Source organism: Trichoplusia ni, chromosome 1 (assembly GCF_003590095.1).
Source record: "Trichoplusia ni isolate ovarian cell line Hi5 chromosome 1, tn1, whole genome shotgun sequence".
In the NCBI taxonomy this organism is placed as follows: domain Eukaryota; kingdom Metazoa; phylum Arthropoda; class Insecta; order Lepidoptera; family Noctuidae; genus Trichoplusia; species Trichoplusia ni.
In genome coordinates, this window is record NC_039478.1 from 2,478,437 (window position 1) to 2,498,630 (window position 20,194).

The window sequence follows — 20,194 nt, forward strand, 5'->3', positions numbered from 1 at the left end:
ATATTTGAACATACAAGAGAGGAGGTCAATGGATGTAACATTGGGCAGCGGCAAAAATCTACACTATTAACTTGGCCCTAAACAACTCCCTTCAATTGGGACATTCTATATACAAAATTATTCAAATTAGCACCAGTAGCAACATATAGTGTAGTAGTGAGTCTTAGGCATTTAAACGGAACAAAGTATATATATACATATATATACTTTCGCATTAATGATAAGTAAACGATAAAAAGAAATATTAGTAGGTGCTCCAACAATTTGATAAGGTTCATTTACGTATACTCCTATGATAAAGCCACATAGTCCGCCTTCGGAGATATGGTTCAAAATTGTTGAATGGTAAAAAGAAAGCAACGGTATGTGTTGCTCAATAACGTCTCAAAATACATTTAGCCAGCACCCCGTATCGCCCCCGCTTCGTCGCTTCCTAAGAGTACCTACTAGCTGTGAAGAACAAACGGCGCAATTAACTCCACAGTGTACTTACCTACCATTTTCAAATTATATTTGTAGCAGCCTAGCCTAACCGGGTTCGAAAGTGATGGCTTGCCAAACGGACTATCTACTAGTCTTGCAGGCGAAACCAAGAACTCCTTCAACGTTGTCCTCATAATTCCTAATTCCCTTGGGTCTAGTGGTTTATAGTCCGTCGGAATGTCGTGGGTTTGATTCCCATCAACGCGTTTTTACAATGTGGCAACGGTTTGGCCTGTTTTTTTTAGTTTCTAACCAGCAAGCCAAATTCAATACTTAGAATGAAAAGGTTATTTTATAAATAACCTATGTGACAAGTTTAAAGCCCCAGTGCGCCATTAATCGAGTATATACTTTATATTTTATAATCTGTCTAAAGCGTATGTCTTACTATTTCAGTATACTTACTTCACAATTTCACATACAGACCTCACTGAAGCTAAAGCTGCAGACTCCATCACTCCTAATCCGAATCTCCAAGGTTTTACCAGTTTATAGATGCAGTTTATGGTTTATTGAAATGTTGGGATAAATAATTCCACTTTAAGACTTGAATTATTACTTTTTTGTCAGCAAACAAGATAGGATTTAAATTAAATGTTTGTAACTGTTTTCTAAATTTCCAACTAAGTATATGGTTGGGTCGAAAACACTGTCCTCTCTGCTACAGTCTCTATAGATATCTCTATAGAAAAAAAGCTCTTCAAAAAGATTTTTATTTAATAAAGCTTATCTTTCGAGGACCTAGTTTGAGGAGGTCGATTAACTATGTAAGAAATTATCATAAAACAACCAAAGCCTTAATATGATAGAAGATTTGGAAAGGTAAATATTCCGTAGGATAGTCCATAGAATAAGGTATAAAATATTTTTTATTGTCTAACGATAATCATGATTTTCTTGTTCTAGGTTATAAAGTAAAAAACAAATATATAGAAAATACAGATTATTTATAATCGTGTATACATCTAAGCTGCGATACAGAACAATAATATAGAAATCACACAGGCAATTTTAATGACAGAAAGGTGTTGTTTTCGAAACTATTTGAACATGGGGTTTAGTAATGTTTACAAAAAAAAAAACAAAGTTAATCGGTGCTCCACCGACTTACAAGTAACAACAATACATCACCATAATTATAATGTAGAAATTAATAATATCACAGGCATACTTGTAACCTTTGTATTAACTACATAAATACAACCATAATCAAATTACAAAAACATGTAAAGGTGGACTATACCCAACAACGACTAAAGTTCACTGTATGCATGTGTTATTATAAAACCTGCATTATAAAAGTCACAGAGAACATACGAACATTACACCTGTACAAAACAAGGTACATTACAGTTCCGACTCTAAAGAGTTAACAAATCATTTATAGTTAGTTATGCATGAAAAGGTTTGAGTATGTTTTATGAGATCGATTAAAAAAAACATATCGAGAACTCTCGCTTGGTATAAGGCTGTTAATAATAAATAAATAGCGTGAAATCCTTGGACTTTGCCAAATCTGCTTCAACATTACATTATTGCATAAAAAATATACGAGCTTTGCCCACATCTGTAGTCTTCCGTGCCTTACATGCTAATATCCAATCACAATGATTACGAGTTTCCAATATGAAGGACACGTTGGATCGAGCTACGTCTTACAGCTTTATAAACCTTCAATGTATTTAATTTATTTACTGGAAGTCAGTTGTGTGATACATGTACGTAAAAATGGAAGATGGATGCGGCAACTCAACACGGAGTCAATCGATAAATAAAATCGCTGATATAAATAGAATATTGTGATGTTTATGTCTAGTATCGTCATAACAGTCTTATCGCAACTCTAGCAGGCGACAACGAAATTCATTCAATTATTTATATAGGTTTGCTGGTCACACGTCTCTCAGGGTTGAGCTTACTGCCTGCAAAGCGGGAACTGCCTACAATGGTTTGACAAGGCCTCCGCAATTAATGTAAGTATTTGGTAAGACTAATAGATATGTGATGCTATTAAATTCGCAAAGTTTAACCGGATGATTGATCATTATCGTTTACTTTAAGCCTTTGTTCAGGGTAACTCACATCATATTATGGTATACCTTGGCTTAACATTTACGAGGTTTGTGACACCAGTGGCAGACCAGTAAAAGGGGACTGCCATCATGCCCCGACACCAATTGTGAACTTTTATAGGGTCGAATACAAGTCCAACGATCCTAAGTGAACATGATTAAACCTCAAACATAACAAGATGAATTCGCCTCACCCAAACTAGAGTTATATCACTCAATTGTTTATTATGCGTGAAATTGAACCTTATTGACGAAAAAATATATACATTCAATACATCTACTTATCATTGAGTTGCCCTACAAACGGGTTGTATATTTAAGAAATATGTGAAAACATTTCATAAATAGTAATTACTAGTCTACAAGAAGTATTTTCTAGAATCAGAATTATTTAAGTCTGAAAGGCTATTTGCCTCGCTAACACAAATTGCATTTGCAACTGCTTAATTGAGATAACACATTCTGCCTGTCACTACTGGTGCGTAGTCAAGCTTACTGTATACAGAAATAACAAAGTTATGACCAACTACTCAATAAATTTTTAAAACTTAATACAAACATGTTTGAACGATAACTGCCAGATGTGTCAATGCATATTCTATATGCAAAAACATTATAATAATCTGTATTTTATACTATGTCCGATAAAAAACAAATATATAAAAAAATTATCCAGCAAGACCGCATTGCGACTATAAATTGCACATAATGTGCCAGAGGTGGACGCGGCCAAGCTCTGACAATCTGTTACAATTTACAGTTACTTCTCATTACAAGCCAAGTTTCGGAATGGGTTACGTTGATTTCATTTATTCACTTAATTTGAGAGCATTTCTGTAAAGCCGATTTAGTTTTTTTTTATATTATTACTCCAGAAAGTTTTGTCTTGAATGAGCGGAGTAGGTTTGCTTAGAAAAGTAAAAACTTGGTAATTGTAGAACATGGTGTGAATGCTTTACTTTGGGCATGTAGTTTAACAATATACATACGTTAACGATCCTTACGACTTACAGAATTAATCAGCATAGCAACACGGTAACGTACGTTTTGTAGACGTTAGATCGGGGTGAATTCGATTACACGTCAACTGTATATTCCTCGATAACAACATAGCTAATTTCTTAATAAATAACGACGGTAGAATCAAACATTCTCAAATTCTAAGGCCGAGGGTTCCGTATTACAGCAAGTTAAAATTAACAATATATATTATTATACCAACAGTATTTATTATAACTCTTGTTCAGTCTCCGCACGAGAGGAGATGTTTGCTCTGCAATGGGAGTTACTAACTGGCGTTATACATATTTGTATATATATATGCCTCTAATTCGTTGATAATCGACCAATGTTATTTACTATCAATTCCTGTACCTACTTCTAACATAACTCAACATATTTATGATATATAACTTTCAAATGACAACTAACTTTGTAAATATTGCTACTTAATTTATTTATTATGTGCAGCCATCAAGCTTCATATATTTTAATAACTAATTAGCTAAGCCTTGTTCTGGTTTCTCCCTTTTGTTTAGACAAGATTTATTGTTTAGATAATAAATCTGTGCTTTTTTAAATAAATAAATCCGCTTCTGATTTCTAATATGTCAGACATTTTTTAGGTTAGGAGTGGGGGTAATATGACGGGTGCTATATAATTGGCTGAATACCGGCGCTGGCCCCATTCGATTGCCATCTTACGCAAGAAATATGTAACAGTATTATTATAATAATTATTCAAAGATCTGGTCGTTGATGGACCATTGTCAATAGTTGAAAGGTTTTTAACCATTTATTTGCAGCTAACTTTGTGAAAGGAGCTTGAATGTTTAGCTAAAGCGAACCCGGCTACGTCGGTGGAGCATTCGCCACGAGCACTACGAAATTTCCTTGTATATTAAACTAGCTAAACCCGGCCACGCTCGGCTGACTCAGTCTGTAAACAATAACCAACGAAACGCGCTTGTCAATACAACAATGAGTAAAATTCAATTTAAATCGACCAAGACTTGTCACTGTAAATAACCGTTACGTACACAAGACAGTTACGTTAAACCAATACACGTGCACGCACAACCAGCCGCGACCGTCGTTAGGTCTGGAGAACATATTTAGTATTTTATACGTAAATAATTTAATGCATCATTATTGCTTAATGAACGTAAACCTCCGATACATCAACATTTTGCTAACAAGTAAACAAATACGGAACCCACCTACGAACATATATTTAAAACTGAATATATTACATGTGTATATAAGTTCCCGATACATCGACAACGCGTGGAGCGTCTAAGAACTGAGACACTTGTATGCAGTCTAGATTCCTTCACTTCAACATCAATCATGAAACACTGATATTGTAAATTCATATTTATAAGTTGTAAAGATATATTGCATCTTCCTCGGTAAAAAGCGGATACAACAGAATACCGGCTTCAAAAACTAAATCATGATCACACGCGGCAATTAATTAACCTATTAAAATCAAAGAAAAAAAAAACATTGTAATGTAAATTGTTCACTATGTACGAAGAACAATATCAGTACTCATACGACTAAATAGTTACAACGTCATGAATCTATTTAAATTATGATCAGGCCTTCTAAACTGACATTAATCCTATTTCCCTAATTAATCATGTTGTAACTATTTAGGACAATTGTTTTAATGTGTCACATTTATGAAATAGACTATTAAAAATATGCACACATTGAATATATGATCCTCTTGAGTTTAGGTCTCAGGCTAGACAATCCACAACGGCCTGCGATAGCTAAGAAAACTAGCTTTTAGCCTCACTGGGAAATTTAAAGCCGTGCTTTACAATTGGTTTTAAGTATACCGGCGTTAATAGTGTTATCTTGACGTCAAAAACGGCTTATTCTTATTTAAAAACTGGCGTTTTCGAGTCGAGCTGTTGTGAAGTGTCGATATGCTATGCTAAAACGTATAACGAACAATTTAAACCCAACGTATTGTGACGGGCTCAGCGTAAGCGGCAAAACGAAGAAGACATATATTCAACGAGTGTGATAAACATAGAGTAACGATAACTGTTTCATGTGATACGCTTACGATCCGAATTTGAATTTGGTCGGTACTTGCGCTGGCACGGTGAACATGTAGCCTGGAAACAGAAAATATTCATGAGTTATTTACATGTAAGGTGTATTATATACGGATGTATTCGTTAATAAGTACACTACTCTATAGTAAACTGGGATTTTAGTTTAAAACTGTTCCTGACATTTCATTAGACCCCATACACACATTTTTTTATGGCTATAAGAGAATTAATATCACATTCCATACTCCACTGCCCGAGCAAATGAATGCAATGTTGTATGTTGGGTCTGATAAAAACAAGTTTGTTCACGAAAGTGGTGAACATAATATATTAATCTACTGTGGACGCAACAAAATACTTGTAGCTAACATACCTCCACTCTGCTCGATACGCTTGCTGTCTTGTTGCGCCTTGCGCTGGTCAGCCAATACAAACACAGCACTCAACTGCTTCTGTTGTGCCTCGTTTAGAGTACTCGTCAAAGCGTGGTACAACGCTGGCTCGCTCGCGGATATAGCTGTAAAGTCAACAGTCTAGTTACACCTACTCTAAACTAAACATGACTAAAAATATCTGAAGGTTAGTAGGACGGATCAATTTTGATATCCAACAAAGCTCAACTATGTTAATCGATAGGTTTATGACCTATCTAGCACATTTTTTAGTATAAGCAATATTAATCAAAATAATAACTTGAACTGCGAGACAGTCTGTGCTACTTTTTTTTTTAATCTATTGTAGACAAGGCTTCAGTACACTCAAGGTGACTATGCCAGCCCGATGGGTGCTTTCAGTATAATTACTTCATTTATACATAGTTCCCCATTCTTTCACTCCGCTCTCTCAGGCAAATTTTCATAAAGCCATACAAAACCTTACATTCCTCAGATACTGGTTGCTTCAAACGTACATTGACACCCCCATTCAATAATCGAATGCTTGGCATCAACATACTCCTCAGGCAGAGGTATTGTACACATTCCATCAACACATGTATCACATCCTCGGGCCTATTACAATTGTCACATAAAGGTGATGGTTTCATGCCCACCATATAAAATGTGTTCAATGGAACGTGTCCTGAGTGCTACTTCTATGTATGTTTATTATAAAGTACTTGAATGGCAAAGTATGCTCTTGTTGCGTAAAAAGGTGTCTAAGAATATATGCTGGAAATTCAGAAAAAAATAAGAGAAGACAAGGACATGCCATTGCCGTGCTGGAATCTTTTTATTGAATTGAATAATAATAGTTCTTTAATAGAGCAGGGGCGGATGGCCCCTGGTAGATACCCCATCACATTTAAGATTAAAGTTCTCAACAAGGCCTCTAAATGTGGGACCTGTGTCCCCGTGCAAGCCTGTACAAAGGACTGGGTCTCTTCACATGAAGTAAACCCGTGACTGAAAGAGATTTTAATGAATTTATCATACCGTGGAGCGTGTTCTTGAATTTGATGTACTCGTCTACAACGCAGTCCTTCTCGTCAAGGGGCGTCGTGTAACATTCTATCGCCGTGTCCTCCGCGTCGTAATCGTCATCGTCCTGTTGAAATAATTATAAAATTATAAAAAGATATAGAAATAACAAATAACTTTGAATGAACCCAAACTGAAACCTTGAGATCTGTAACAGGATAGTAAGCAACAATGGCCCCTTACCAACCAACCACAGTGACCAAGTTCAGCAACAGGAGATGTTTAACCTAATCAGGCTTTACATGCCATGTTGAATAATGTTTTCTCTATACGGTGTTAGTTTGGCACGGCAGCTTATTAACCATCTCTTGTTGCTGATCAAGCAACCCGTCCAACCTTTACTCTCGATCCAGACCAATCCAGATCCTCATTCAATTTTTATTGAGAAGAGCTGTTTCGAAACATAATCTACTGTAATTGTAATGAAAATATTGAAACTGTTTGTAAATATTATGATTGCTAAGTGAGCGATTCAATTGACTGTCCGAGATGAGACTGAGGTGACTAACTATGTCCAATGAGACTAGACAAACTATGAACCTCTCCACTACTAAATTACATAATATTACCAGGCAACAAGACCTTTGTTGCTCCTGCTGCAGCTAATAAGATCTTTATTCATAACTTTTAGGGTGCCATACATCAACGAAAAAAATGGGACTCTTATAGGATCACTTTGACGTCCATCTTTCAAGACCTTATTGTCAGCAAAGGATGGAGGTGAAATAAATATCAAATACTCAGGTCTACTGTCCCTTAAAGCTGTGAAACAATCACACTTAGATTACCAGAACTGAACAGGGGATCCACCTGAATGCAACCTTTGTACATACAAGGGTTGCATTCAAACCTCGTTTAAACCTGAGTTTGTCTCGCATTTGTTTTACTTCAATTTCAAAATTGTTTCTGATTAGGATTCTAGTGTAAATTATTAATATATATTTGCTTTTAATGCTGACAATAAAGAAGTAATGTTTTCTAAAGAAGTGTTTTTATGAATCCCAGCATTTGTTGATGCTGAAAAAATCTGAATTCAGATCCTTCCAACAACTGTCTTTACATGTTCAAATATGCACTATAGTCTGATTTTTAATTCGAGGCAGTAAAATGACAATTGCAACTGTCATTTATACAAAAAAGGGTGACCCGCTACAATAGTGATGTTTGGAATTCTTACTACGATGATGACATTTAGTCATGCTTTATTTTATTATGTATCAAAAATTTACTATTTCTATTAATTGGGCTTTTATAATTGTAAGTTGATATTAAATTTGTTTTTCATCCAACCACTGCATAATGTCAGAATTCATCCAGTTTCTAGTTGGATGCGCTCGACTTTTCTTGCATGGTAAGGTGCTTCATCTTATACCAGCACCGCATTTGGCTTTAATTTTATAAATTTAAATTAATATTATTATTTTTTACATTTAAAAACAGTCACCGTGCATGTCTTTTGATTAATTGTCGTAAATATTTTTTTTATATACAGAGCTAATTTGATATCTGAAAAAAAATGTAAGCTCGACTAACTTTTGATTGTAATAAGTCGATTCTAACACATCACTATTTATTTGGAATTAAAAACCTGCCACACTGGAAATGTCATTTTACTGCCTTGAATTAAAAATCGGACTATAGTCTTAAGAATAATTAGTTCTAAATACAGCAGACTATTGTTAATATTTGTACATTGTATTCTTTTAGTTTTTAAATCTACTTTAAAACTACTTATCAGAGATTGATAACTTTGTTTAAACAATGAACGCTTACATCCTGCCATAATGGTCTAGTCGTTTCAGCCAATCCCAGGATTCTTGAATGCTGTTAGATACAGTTTAAATTCTTAATTATTGATGAGCGATCTCCGATGATGATCAATTACTATTGACTTGGGTGTTGCTGAATGAAAGTTATAATTACTATAATTTACAAAACTATCTGTCTTTGGACCAATGAAATTTCTGCAAGTGTCATCATCAGCTCATCAAATAGCATAAATTGATTCAGATGTCTGGTCAGAGCCATGTAACCCATCGAAAAATATCGTTTTATTAATACATTTGAACGATTCAATCAGTGCTTGAGACTTGACACGTCTGGGGGCTCAGGTTATTTGTAAATTTTTGCTAAGTAAATGTGCGAAAGAGGTTTCCACCTAGCCCATCACTGTTTCAAAAGTAGAGAAGAAATATAGGTAAATCCAACCCAGTAAAGAAAGACATGGTACGAATTCTACCCTAATATGAGCAGGTAACAGCTAATAACAGGTAATAACTTGACAGAAAATATACTCACATCATCACTTTCATCGTAATCTTCGATCTTAGCGGTCATATTGACACCTTGCGCCTCACTGTTCTTGAGCGCCATTCTGGCCAAGTTTTCTAAATAATCGTTATTCATTTCTTCTAAATCGTCCTCATCGCTGGATAGCACCTCTGAAAATGTATTTTTTTTTCTAAATGTCATGTTTAGGAATAGTTAAGAGTTCAAGTTTATAAATGTTAGAACACTTTTTTCTGGGTGTTGATTGAATTTAAAGTTAGGGGTGTTCTCTGAAGAATTTCCATAACCATATTACCATCAGCACATTCTAGGAATATTCCAGGTAATTACAGCTTGCTGAGCATACAGAAAAATGTATAACCCTACATGATTTACACTAGCTTTGTGTTTGTCGGGTATAATCGAGAAGTCATATTATGAGGATATTATCATATTATGGCTAAAAAATCTTCTGAATTTATTACTTCTAAGCTATCAATTAGATCTATCTTCAAAACTCTAATTAATATCTCCACCAGTATATAAATAAACAGAAATGTATTCAAGGCCATAACTACCTTCGTCTTCATCCTCCTCATCTTCTTCAGAGGACGTCTCCTCATCAGCTTCAGCCCTCGCCTCGTAGGCGCGCTTCAGGCCGTCGAACAGCACCAGGCAGGATGGCAGCAACTTCGGCAAGATCTCTTCTAGGTTGGGCCGCTGTGGCCCCATCTCTAGCAGCGTACAGATGCCGAGGACACACAGTTTTCTATCGTGCAGCCTGTAAAGAGAATAGAATTAGTGTAATGAAGTTTTTTGTCTTGGTAAGGCTTGCTAGAACCACTCTTATATTTAGTAGAAGGGAACGGAATAGTTAGCTGAACTCAGGATACTGTTCATCCCGAGTAGCAGGAATAAGACAGTAGTAGACAGTAGACAGTAGCTGACTGGTTTAAGCGGAGAAAATGAACTTCAGCTTTATTGAAGTATAATTAATTTGATAAATAGAAATTTCATCTCACCCCAAAAAGCAGTCTGTATCGTGAATCCATTGCTTAATGAAGTGCTGCGTGATGGATGCATTAGGCACAGCTTCTTGCAATTTGTCAAGAATAGAGAACAGGAGGTGTGGATTGCAGTACAGTATGGCTATTAGAACCTGTAAGTAAATATAATTCATTAGGACTAATACTTTAATTAATAATAATTAAAATGACAAGCAACAAACAATAACTTTGCTATATGACAATGAATGCAATTTGTTTAACTTTTTGAAGTACCTTAGACGAAATTTAGGGAAACTTTGAATAGTCAACTCATATTGTGGTGAACAATGCTCAATATTTCTTTAAATGGAAGAAGAGGCCTTCGTTCAGGAATGAAACAGGAAGTTACTAATGTCATACAAAAAAAACAAACAAGTTTGTAAAAATGTCATTAACAACTAGCTACCAAGAACAGTTTACCTGCAAAAGCATAGTCCTAAGCTCGGAAGTCTTGACCTTCCTAGTGAGCCTGTTAAGCACCAGTTCTACAAAGGATGGCAGACAGTTGTCAATCTTGCCGGAACACTGCAGCACCATAACTTCTAGAAGCTTTGCAGCATAGATTTCGGAGTCGTCTTCAGCGTCTGAATTCAACACCTGGATACACAAATATATTGTTAATATTTGCTTTTAAACATACAGATGCTAAAAATTTAATTACCATTATTTTGAATGCAAGTTTCGCAATAAAATTTTATATGTGGCTCAGCAACGGAAAAGCAAAGCATTACGAAATACGATTGGGCCTATTCTAGAGAAATTTGTTACAAAAAGGACTAAGTATAATCTTGTATTACAATGCTTGCATTGCGTCACTCGCAGAGCGACAGTCACAATATATGTACAATAGCAGCAATTCGCTTACAAGCTGACAAAGGCCAAGCACGTAAAAGAACAATTCGCAAATTGGATCCATGACCTTCGCATTCAACTAATGTTTGTTTAATTAGTATCTGACTTTACTACATTACAGCACGAATGTTTTCGGTACCAAAAGTGTTATGGTACCAACAAAGACTAGTAACAGAACCCATAAAAGAAACTGATATAAAAAGGTCGTAAATCAGCTCGAAATAACTTATGAACCATTTACAGCATAGCTACAATAATAATAGAAATCGAATCAAAAGCAACATACTATTCAATTGCTAAAACATTTAAAATAAGAATTACAAGTACCTTAAAATAGATGCGATAAAAGAAGTTACGATCATGATTGTATATGACTAAATAAAAACTAATAGCCAAAAGCCTATATTCATCGACAATTTATTATTAAAGAGTTCAATTGTATAATATTCCAAATATACGTAATCAAATACAGCATACAGCAAGCAGGACAAAAAAAAAATCTCCAAAGATATCCAAATTTAATCTATGAATAAAGGATATTAAACGCAAAATAATAAGTCATTTTTGACTTGGCTTCATTAAATTTGCTCTTTGCCGTGAAAATGTACTGATAAGTGTTTCACTTTCTCAATGCAAAAATATTGTCAAGTATATCAATAAACTTTTATTGGGAACAATAGGGTTAAAGAGCCTTGATTAAGAGATCTCTCAGTACTGTAGTTGATACCATTCAATCAATACCAATCACTGCATGTTTAAATAGGCATTGCATACATTAAATTGTAACACTGTCCATAATAAAGTGCGCAAGACTTGTATTTGCTGTGATTTCCGGGTTGAAAATGAAAATAGAACATCTCTATCAGTAAACGATAAATTATTCGCCGCATTTCATAGCCTCAGTCGCATGACATAACTAAATTAGTACCTAATGACGATGCTTATTACTGCTATGCAATTCCATTGTGAATAAATTGATGCTATTTTTCTTAGACGTTACAAAATGATTGTTCATTTCCATCATTTTTTCCACTCATAAATCATAAAATAACCTAATTTTAGGCGCAGTATAATAACAAGGTACGTAAAAAAGACATTAGGAATATCAATATCTAGTCTGTAATATTTTACAGATTTATGGTAACTTCTGCCAACATAAAAACAAAATAGGCGTCTAGACAATCATACTTTTAAATACGCTTTTTATAATTTGTGTTGGTATAATCCATTGAGTATTACGAAAAGTGGAGACTGAAAGAACATTATATGATAAAAATTCGGAATTCTCAAGAATGTACCTTTAACATCCGCGTTTATTTTGACTCACAAAAAGATAAATCAACTTATTATCTGACTAATAAATATGTCGACCAAGCGCTTTCTTTATTGTGATTAACAGTTCTGAGAAAATCAGAACCAAAGCATTTACGACTCTGTTTTAGTTGATCATATTTATCTTACAAATAAACAAAGCTGAGAAACGCATGCCTGTTTTCCACACACACATTTATACAGGCACTTAAGCAACTTTATGCTTTATCACAGTCGCGGATAGTTTACATTGGATATTCTCAGTGTTTTGAGCTGTGTATCGAATAATTATGCACTTTATTGATAACATGGGAAGGCATATACGCCGGCAATAACACGTGGTTTGGCCACGTTCCAGTTAGACAGAGTTCATTAACACAGAACATATTTGCAGTTCGTTACGCGTTGACATTTCTTACTCATGTTTCTCTATACGATATTGAAATAGCGTTGTATACAAAGTATTAGCGTATTGATTACCGTTCACCAATTCAATAGGGATGTGAATAAATTCAAAAACGACTACTAAGCGTCTTTGAGATCCCAATTGGCCCAGAATAGTTTAATTCGAGTTAGGATAAAACTGGATGACAATAGACTATTTTGTAATGGGATTAAATTATCAGAGTGTAAACTACAATACCAGACGATAAAGTTCAGATTTTAACCGCTTGTATTTATGATACACAGACGTAATTATTTGACTTGAGTAGAAGGCAGGGTTGGATGATTTAATAAGCGGATCAAATGTTATCAAATGATTGAAATATTATAAAATCGCAATCGCATACACTAACAACTTATGTGCATAAAAGTCGCAACAGATTAAAATAGGTCAGTATAATCTAAAACATTATTTTCAGTAATTCATCTTTTTTTTCTAGACCAACTTCAAAACTAGTCATAAGTATAGTTTCATCGTAATTCATTACTGTACTCGCATAAATCGTCTTTATCCGTTCTTAAGTAATAGTATACCATGCGCAAAATTACTAGTCATCCAATTACTTGTATAACTAACGTTTTCGCAATGCAGTTGTTTAGGATGCTGAGATCGCGACAGGATTTTAAAATTAGTGAGTATTTTTTTTTGTCGTTAAATTTGTCGTATATAGTAGGTTTACTTACTGCTTTAGCCATGTTGAACATAGCAAGGATATGGTTTTCATTGGAGAGGAATGCGTTTGTATCGACAGTGATGTAGTTGTGGAGCACCGGCATCATGTCCGTGAAGTAATCAAAGCCTTCTTTCTCGAACACTTGGTAGAGCATTTCTAGAACCTTCCACATGTCCTCCGAAATAGTCTTAGCGGTGAGGTTGCACAGCAGCGTCATGGCTTCCTCGTAATACTCTGCAGATGTAAATTTTATTGCCGTTTAGTTTCATAGAAATTAACCGCAATTTCGAGATCTGTTAATGTTTTAAAATAGAAGTAGTGACAATATTTGCCCCATTTCAGGATTTGAACGAAATTTACGGTCCGCACTCAGCAGTTACTACCATTTTATCATTGACGCAATTTCACATAATATACATAATCCAATGAAACAGGACGGAAATAAATAAACAGGATATTACTGTGTTAATAGTTTGAAATTCATATGAAGCACGCCTAACTCCAGCCTACTTATGCAAATATCATCAAAACAAGCATGCTGTCTGCATAAATATACAGACGTCGACAATGATGGATTTTACTTTAAAATTCATCGATGAAGACAAATCATGAATAAACCACTGGCGTCAATCTAAATACATCTTTGAACGAGGTAGGAAAAGTACGCTTGTCACCGGCTGAATTAACAAATCAATGACGTCAAAGCAAAGATAACCACATAAATGCTTACCAATGATATTGTGATGCAGAATGTGACCCACGACGCGCAATACCGTCTTTTCTAGCTGAGCCATAATCTCAGGGTTGTCCTCCATAACGTTCAAAACTGTCTCCATGGTATTGAGCAGACCCATTGCCGTGATAGCTTTCTCGTCAGTTCCAGAGTCTGTCTCAATAACCTTGCTGAATGTGGTCGCCAGGTGATCGGTGATTTCGTAAGCCATTGGCATTAGCTGCTCAGTGTATAGAGGTACAATCTTCTGCAGCACATTAGCTATGTTGTCGTTCTCAGTCTCGCGAATAATTTTAAGAAGTTCCGTTGTTACGGGCTTCACTTGAGGCTCCAAGAATTTGTGAACTTTCTCTTGCGAGGACAATAGCATCTGAATGGCGATAGCCGCTTCAACCTTCACAGGTAAGTCTTTGTCGTTGAGAAGAGCAGAGACCGTCAAATGAACGGCTTCGAGAAGCAGTTGGTCATTCTTGAAGCGCACGCTAGCGAAACTGTGGAGGACCCAGCAAGCTCTGGCTCTCATGAACCCAAGAGGGCTGTTGAACTCAGGGAATACGTATTGACTGAGAAGGGAGTCGATCTCATCTTTGTATAACTTTTTCTTGATGAGTATATCGTTCAATGTGCCTACCATATGTAATGCACCATCGCGCTGTCTTGGTTCGTATTCGCGATTTCGACTTGTCAGTACTTCCATACACAAGTGCATCGTGCGTCCAAGCATGTCTTTGCGCTTTTTGCAACACGATAAAAGAAGTGTCTGTGCGGCGGTCACAGGCGACACAAAATCTTCGAAAATATCTAAAAATATTATGACAATTAGTGTCAAGTAATGTTAACGAAATATTATGTTATTATATAAAATGTTATTTGAATCAAATGATGCAGTAAAAGCCGAAACTTTTGCACATGGTGTTGACATAATGAAAAAATCAAAAGCAGTGCTTTTAGATCTTAAAGTCATGAACTTCGTCGGTAATACTGGATGTCGTGCAATAAATGAAATGTAATGTGATAATTATTTAGTCTTTAATTTACTAAACTAAACCTTCTTGATAAATTGTAGTGTTGTTTCGGCTTTTACCCGTCGTACATAATAATTTTTATATAAACAAATAATAAAAAGTATTACTATATTCCAACAGGAGTTTGCAGACTGCAAGGAAGCAAAATCGATGGTGATAATTGTGTGTTTAATAACAGTGAATATGATTGCACATAATATGAAGTAAGTGTGTAATCTTACCGAATTTTATCCGTATGTATTCGTGTGGGTCTGTCTCCCACAGCTCTTCGTCTGACTCGGAGTAGGACATGAGCGGGAAGAGCACGTCCTGGATGATGGCGAACATGTGGGGCTTCAGGAGCTTCCACGAGTGGGCGTGGCTCACACTGCGACAAACACGGAAATAACCTTGAGAACCCAGCCTAACATTTCTTACACTATTTATTTCTTCTGACATTTCAACGACCTTAGATGCAGCGAGGGGTAAGGTTACGACTATTTTTAAATGTTCTATGACCTTCGTGCAAAATAGGTAGGCAACATTGATTGAAGGGAAACTCTATTTTTGTAGATTGACGCAATTAGTTGTGACCATTTTCTTATTCATGTATTCCTGGAGGCTTAAAAGATTAAATCAGTTCAACCTTTTGCATTGTCATCAGTACAATGTATTTTTGTTGTACACAATGTAACTTCTATTGTATGACAAGAATAACTTAGGTAGTGGATTATCTTACCACTGATCAATGTAGCTCAGGGTCTGTTGCAGAACTCTTGGAGATATGTACACCTTGTTGCGGTATTGGTCCAGTATCCTCAGGAGAACTTCAAGAATGCCACCAGTGAATGTAGTGAGATACCACTCAGCAAATTGGACATACTCTTCACAGGCATTGACTGGACTTCCATACCTGTTCAACAACAAACAACAACCTAGTCACATAAATTAAGATAGATTAGAAACTAAACATGTCTTTAGAATCATAACACGACAGCAATAAGTTAACATAAGTTAATTAGTAAAATAACACTAATAACTTATCTTGTTATTTGCAAACACAACTTAGCACTTATCATTCAATAAGGGAAGGCCTTTTTGAATAAAATTATATTGTCTATCATACAAAAGGGAAATAACAATGCAACACGAACATAGTGTAGTTTATAGTACAATGCAATAAGGGTTAATTTGCAGTTAATGCATCGTTAAGCAACGAAATATTCACGACAATTTATCGGTTTTCGCTTACAGTTTTTTAGTCGTTATGACGAGTGTTATTACCTATTACCAAGGGGATTTTAATTGAATTTTGCTATGAATTATACACTGAAATGTTCTTTGTGTGGTTAAACTGTTGGCCTAGTTTGTACAAGGGTAATTTAGGTTGAAATGTTGGTACCCAGCTGATCACTACGAAACTTGCATTGTATACTCTCTAAATAGTAATACTTTCATTAAACTTCAAGAAATGTGCAGCACAATTTTTCTGCAGTGATAAAAATTGTACCTAACATACAAAACGAGTTTTATAACAAACCACTCTATTAAAATAGAAAGTAAATTGAGGAAAACTATGTCTTCATTTTGTAAGTAGCCCTAACAAAAAAACACCTTAAGAAAGAAGGGAATTAAAGACTGAAAGAGGCAAAATAAACAGTTTATGCTAAGAAAGAAAGTTTGTAACTTATGGCTTTACTTCAACAAACTTTTCTTGAGCGAGACAAAGAAAATTATTAGCCCTTTGAATTAAACTGTTCATTGTGCTATTGCAAACAATACCATTAAATGCTTCTCAAGTGATTGTTTCCTCTCATTAGTTATAATGACAGCTATCTGTGCGAAAAAATGCGTATGTAACTACCATACTGAGCCACATCCTTATTAAGAGAGTGTTTTGTGCAACAGTTAATAATTAAAATAAGCTAATTGGTTAAATAATGTTTAATGAGTTTTTATTTGAAGCCCTGATTCCAATGTTAATTTATTAATATTTGTTTATAAAATGAGAGAGATGTGATATTATGATACTTATTTTACATGACTTTAATTTTACTCCAATATTTTGTGAATTTGGCATTTTACAAATGTTTCAAAAGGTATATGAAGTCTTACCGTTCAAAGAGTCTGTACAAAGTGTGGACGGCCCACTTTTTGCACTTCCACCAAGGCAACTCCATGCGTTCATCTTCATCCACTTGCAGGGTACTTTCTGGGACAGGCTGTTCCATCACAGAGCGAAGCACTTCCATCCATTTTGTGAAAATTTCTTTTGTAATGAGGTCAAGTGGCAGAATATACTGTAACAGATTTTAGATATGACAATTATAATTATACAACAAATTATGTATGTTCATAAAACATATAAATGCTAGACAGATTACCTTAACAAGGCCGTAGAAACATTTCAGAATTTGCTTTTGTATAAGAACAGACTTAATTGAAGGGTCAGATTGGAGATTCACGATCAAATTGTACATCATTGGCAGCAACAGGTTCATTGCCTCTATTAGAGGTAGTCTCTTCTCCGTAACACGGTATTCATAGTTCTTGATGAGTTGGTAAAGGCACAGGAGAGCTCCCATCCAACTGTTAGGCTCAGGGTTTTGCAAGTATATGTGAATTTTATCAACAATCTGTGTCCAGCGTGTTGGGAAGTCATGTTTGATGATGGTTTTCAGACAGACACACAACTGAACTCTTATTATGTCTGGAGCTTGCACAATGGCGTCTACAATGATGTCTCTGATCATGGCACGGTCCTGTTCATGAATGCTGAATGGTATAGGCTCTCCTTCCTCAGGTTCCTTCTCCTGCCAGCCTGATGTGATGAGGTTCTTGAGGTAAACTGCACCAGCTTGACGTACTGGTATTGGTACATCATTTTGCATAACCACTTGAAGCAAGGATGGTGCAAAGCCAATGATTTTATGAATCTGAAATAGAAATTTCTTGATCACATCTACAGGACTAGTAGAATAGTTTTAATTTCTTGTAATTCATATTATTTATATTTTTTTTCTCCCTTACAAGAGATATTACTATGATAAACAGCAACATTTAAACATTTATGTGCAATAATATATTCTACAAAAAATATTTTGTTATTAAAATGCTTCCTATTATAGAATAAGCTTTACAGACTAAAGATTTATGATGATAAATAATAATACAAAATAACTTTGTACTTTTTAATTTACATTCAGACACCAAATAGAATGTAAAATGTATGATACTGGAATAAGTGGGTGTTAATATTTTAACTAAAATTTATTTATTACTTATTTATTTTTTATCAAGGGAACTGGTTAGTAGTTACTTCAAAACTGAAGACTAAACAGTTTAATTCTATGAAATAAATGGCATTCATTGAAAACTTATGTATGGACTTTCCAACACATTCAAATACTACTTTGCAATAAGTTTTGTATGTACATCAAACCCAGTTTCCCCCCAAAAAGTTAATTATACAGAAATTATGCAGTTCCAATTTGAACTTTGCTTGTATGAGCCATAAATATTAGTTAACCTAATCAGATCATTATAAGTTCATTAGCTAAAACTCTGCAACTTTGTATACGAATAAAACGCGGCAAAACTGTTCAAAACTCCGATTAATAAAAGATCTATTTATAGTAACTAATGACTTTACATGAACTGTTCAAGTTCGGTAAGGAGTTGCTATCATTATAACCACACATTTAGATGCACCTACGGGATAGAAATGTATGCCGATAAAGATAGCTCTAAATACATGCCCAGAATACGTCTCTAATAAAACCAAATAATCTCTAAGACGCTAAAACATGGTGCCTTTTATTATCACACCAGCGCGGCATGTCATTATGCGACAGAGTTAAGAAGTCACTTACTCATGTACCGCGTACGAACATTTCTACTGGCTATGTAATTTGGTCGAATAATGAAATACTCGAGCATGTGGTTGATGAATGCGAATTTAAAACTCACCTGCGCAAGTTGTTCTTCAGCCTGCTGCCTCTGGTTGGGATCGATAGTTCCACGCAAAATTTCAGTCAGCTTTCTTGTGTCCATTTTTAAGTAATTATCATTAAATTACAAAATAAATATTTTTTTCAGGAGAGCACAAGCTGCCGCCGGGCGTGGAAGTATTCGGAAGTAAAAAAGACGCTTTGTCTATGATGCAGGAAATGTCACGTGACAAATAATGAAACCATTCACTTGACAGGACTGAAAGTTGCCCAATAAAGCTACCCATAAATGGTTTACTAAAGATTGAGACTATCGCAGTTTATTCTTACTAAATTACTTACTTCTTGTTAGCAATATTTATTAGTTGATTATTAATTCCTGATAAGTATTTTATTTACACTATCTACGCATAAATATTAAATAACATTGACAAAGAACTTATAGAACCTTTTCAATCTTAGTTAATGCTACCTTTAATAAATTTCAAGAATCATTGTAACAGACTATAGTTTAAAAGAGTTTCCAGTCTGCAGTTTTAGCAAGTGTGTTAATGTTAGCGAAGTGTAAGTGTTGTTAAAGGTATCGGAATGAAAGACGGGGAACACAAGAGCGAAAATTTGATAAAATAACGGTCTGAAAACAGTGCTTGCAGCTAAAAACATTTCTGAGCACGAAATTCCGACGACCTGGTAGTCGGACACAGAAGAAAAATACATCATTCACATTATTTTAGCTAAATACTTTTCATTATATAGTATTTGATATAGTATGAGTCAAGATAATTATATGCCAAAATGTTCAATT

The 20,194-nt window shown here is 35.0% G+C and overlaps 1 protein-coding gene across 2 annotated transcripts; it reads right to left on the reverse strand.

Moving 5' to 3' along the window:
- Positions 1-1,411: 1,411 nt before the first annotated feature.
- On the reverse strand, positions 1,412-19,605 carry LOC113508374 (importin-7). Of its 2 annotated transcripts, XM_026891372.1 has the most exons (15): positions 19,409-19,605; positions 17,824-18,375; positions 17,555-17,739; positions 16,179-16,352; positions 15,682-15,827; positions 14,433-15,236; positions 13,713-13,936; positions 10,842-11,018; positions 10,398-10,534; positions 9,954-10,156; positions 9,406-9,548; positions 8,881-8,931; positions 7,063-7,174; positions 6,003-6,146; positions 1,412-5,689 (listed from the first exon to the last, which is right to left on the reverse strand). In XM_026891372.1, the coding sequence occupies exons 1-15, from the start codon at positions 19,490-19,492 to the stop codon at positions 5,634-5,636; spliced, it is 3,192 nt and encodes a 1,063-aa protein (XP_026747173.1). In that variant the 5' UTR covers positions 19,493-19,605; the 3' UTR covers positions 1,412-5,633. The 2 variants fall into 2 exon arrangements, with proteins under 2 accessions (XP_026747173.1, XP_026747182.1); XM_026891381.1 differs by lacking the exon at positions 8,881-8,931 and having other exon boundaries at positions 19,409-19,604.
- Positions 19,606-20,194: the final 589 nt, after the last annotated feature.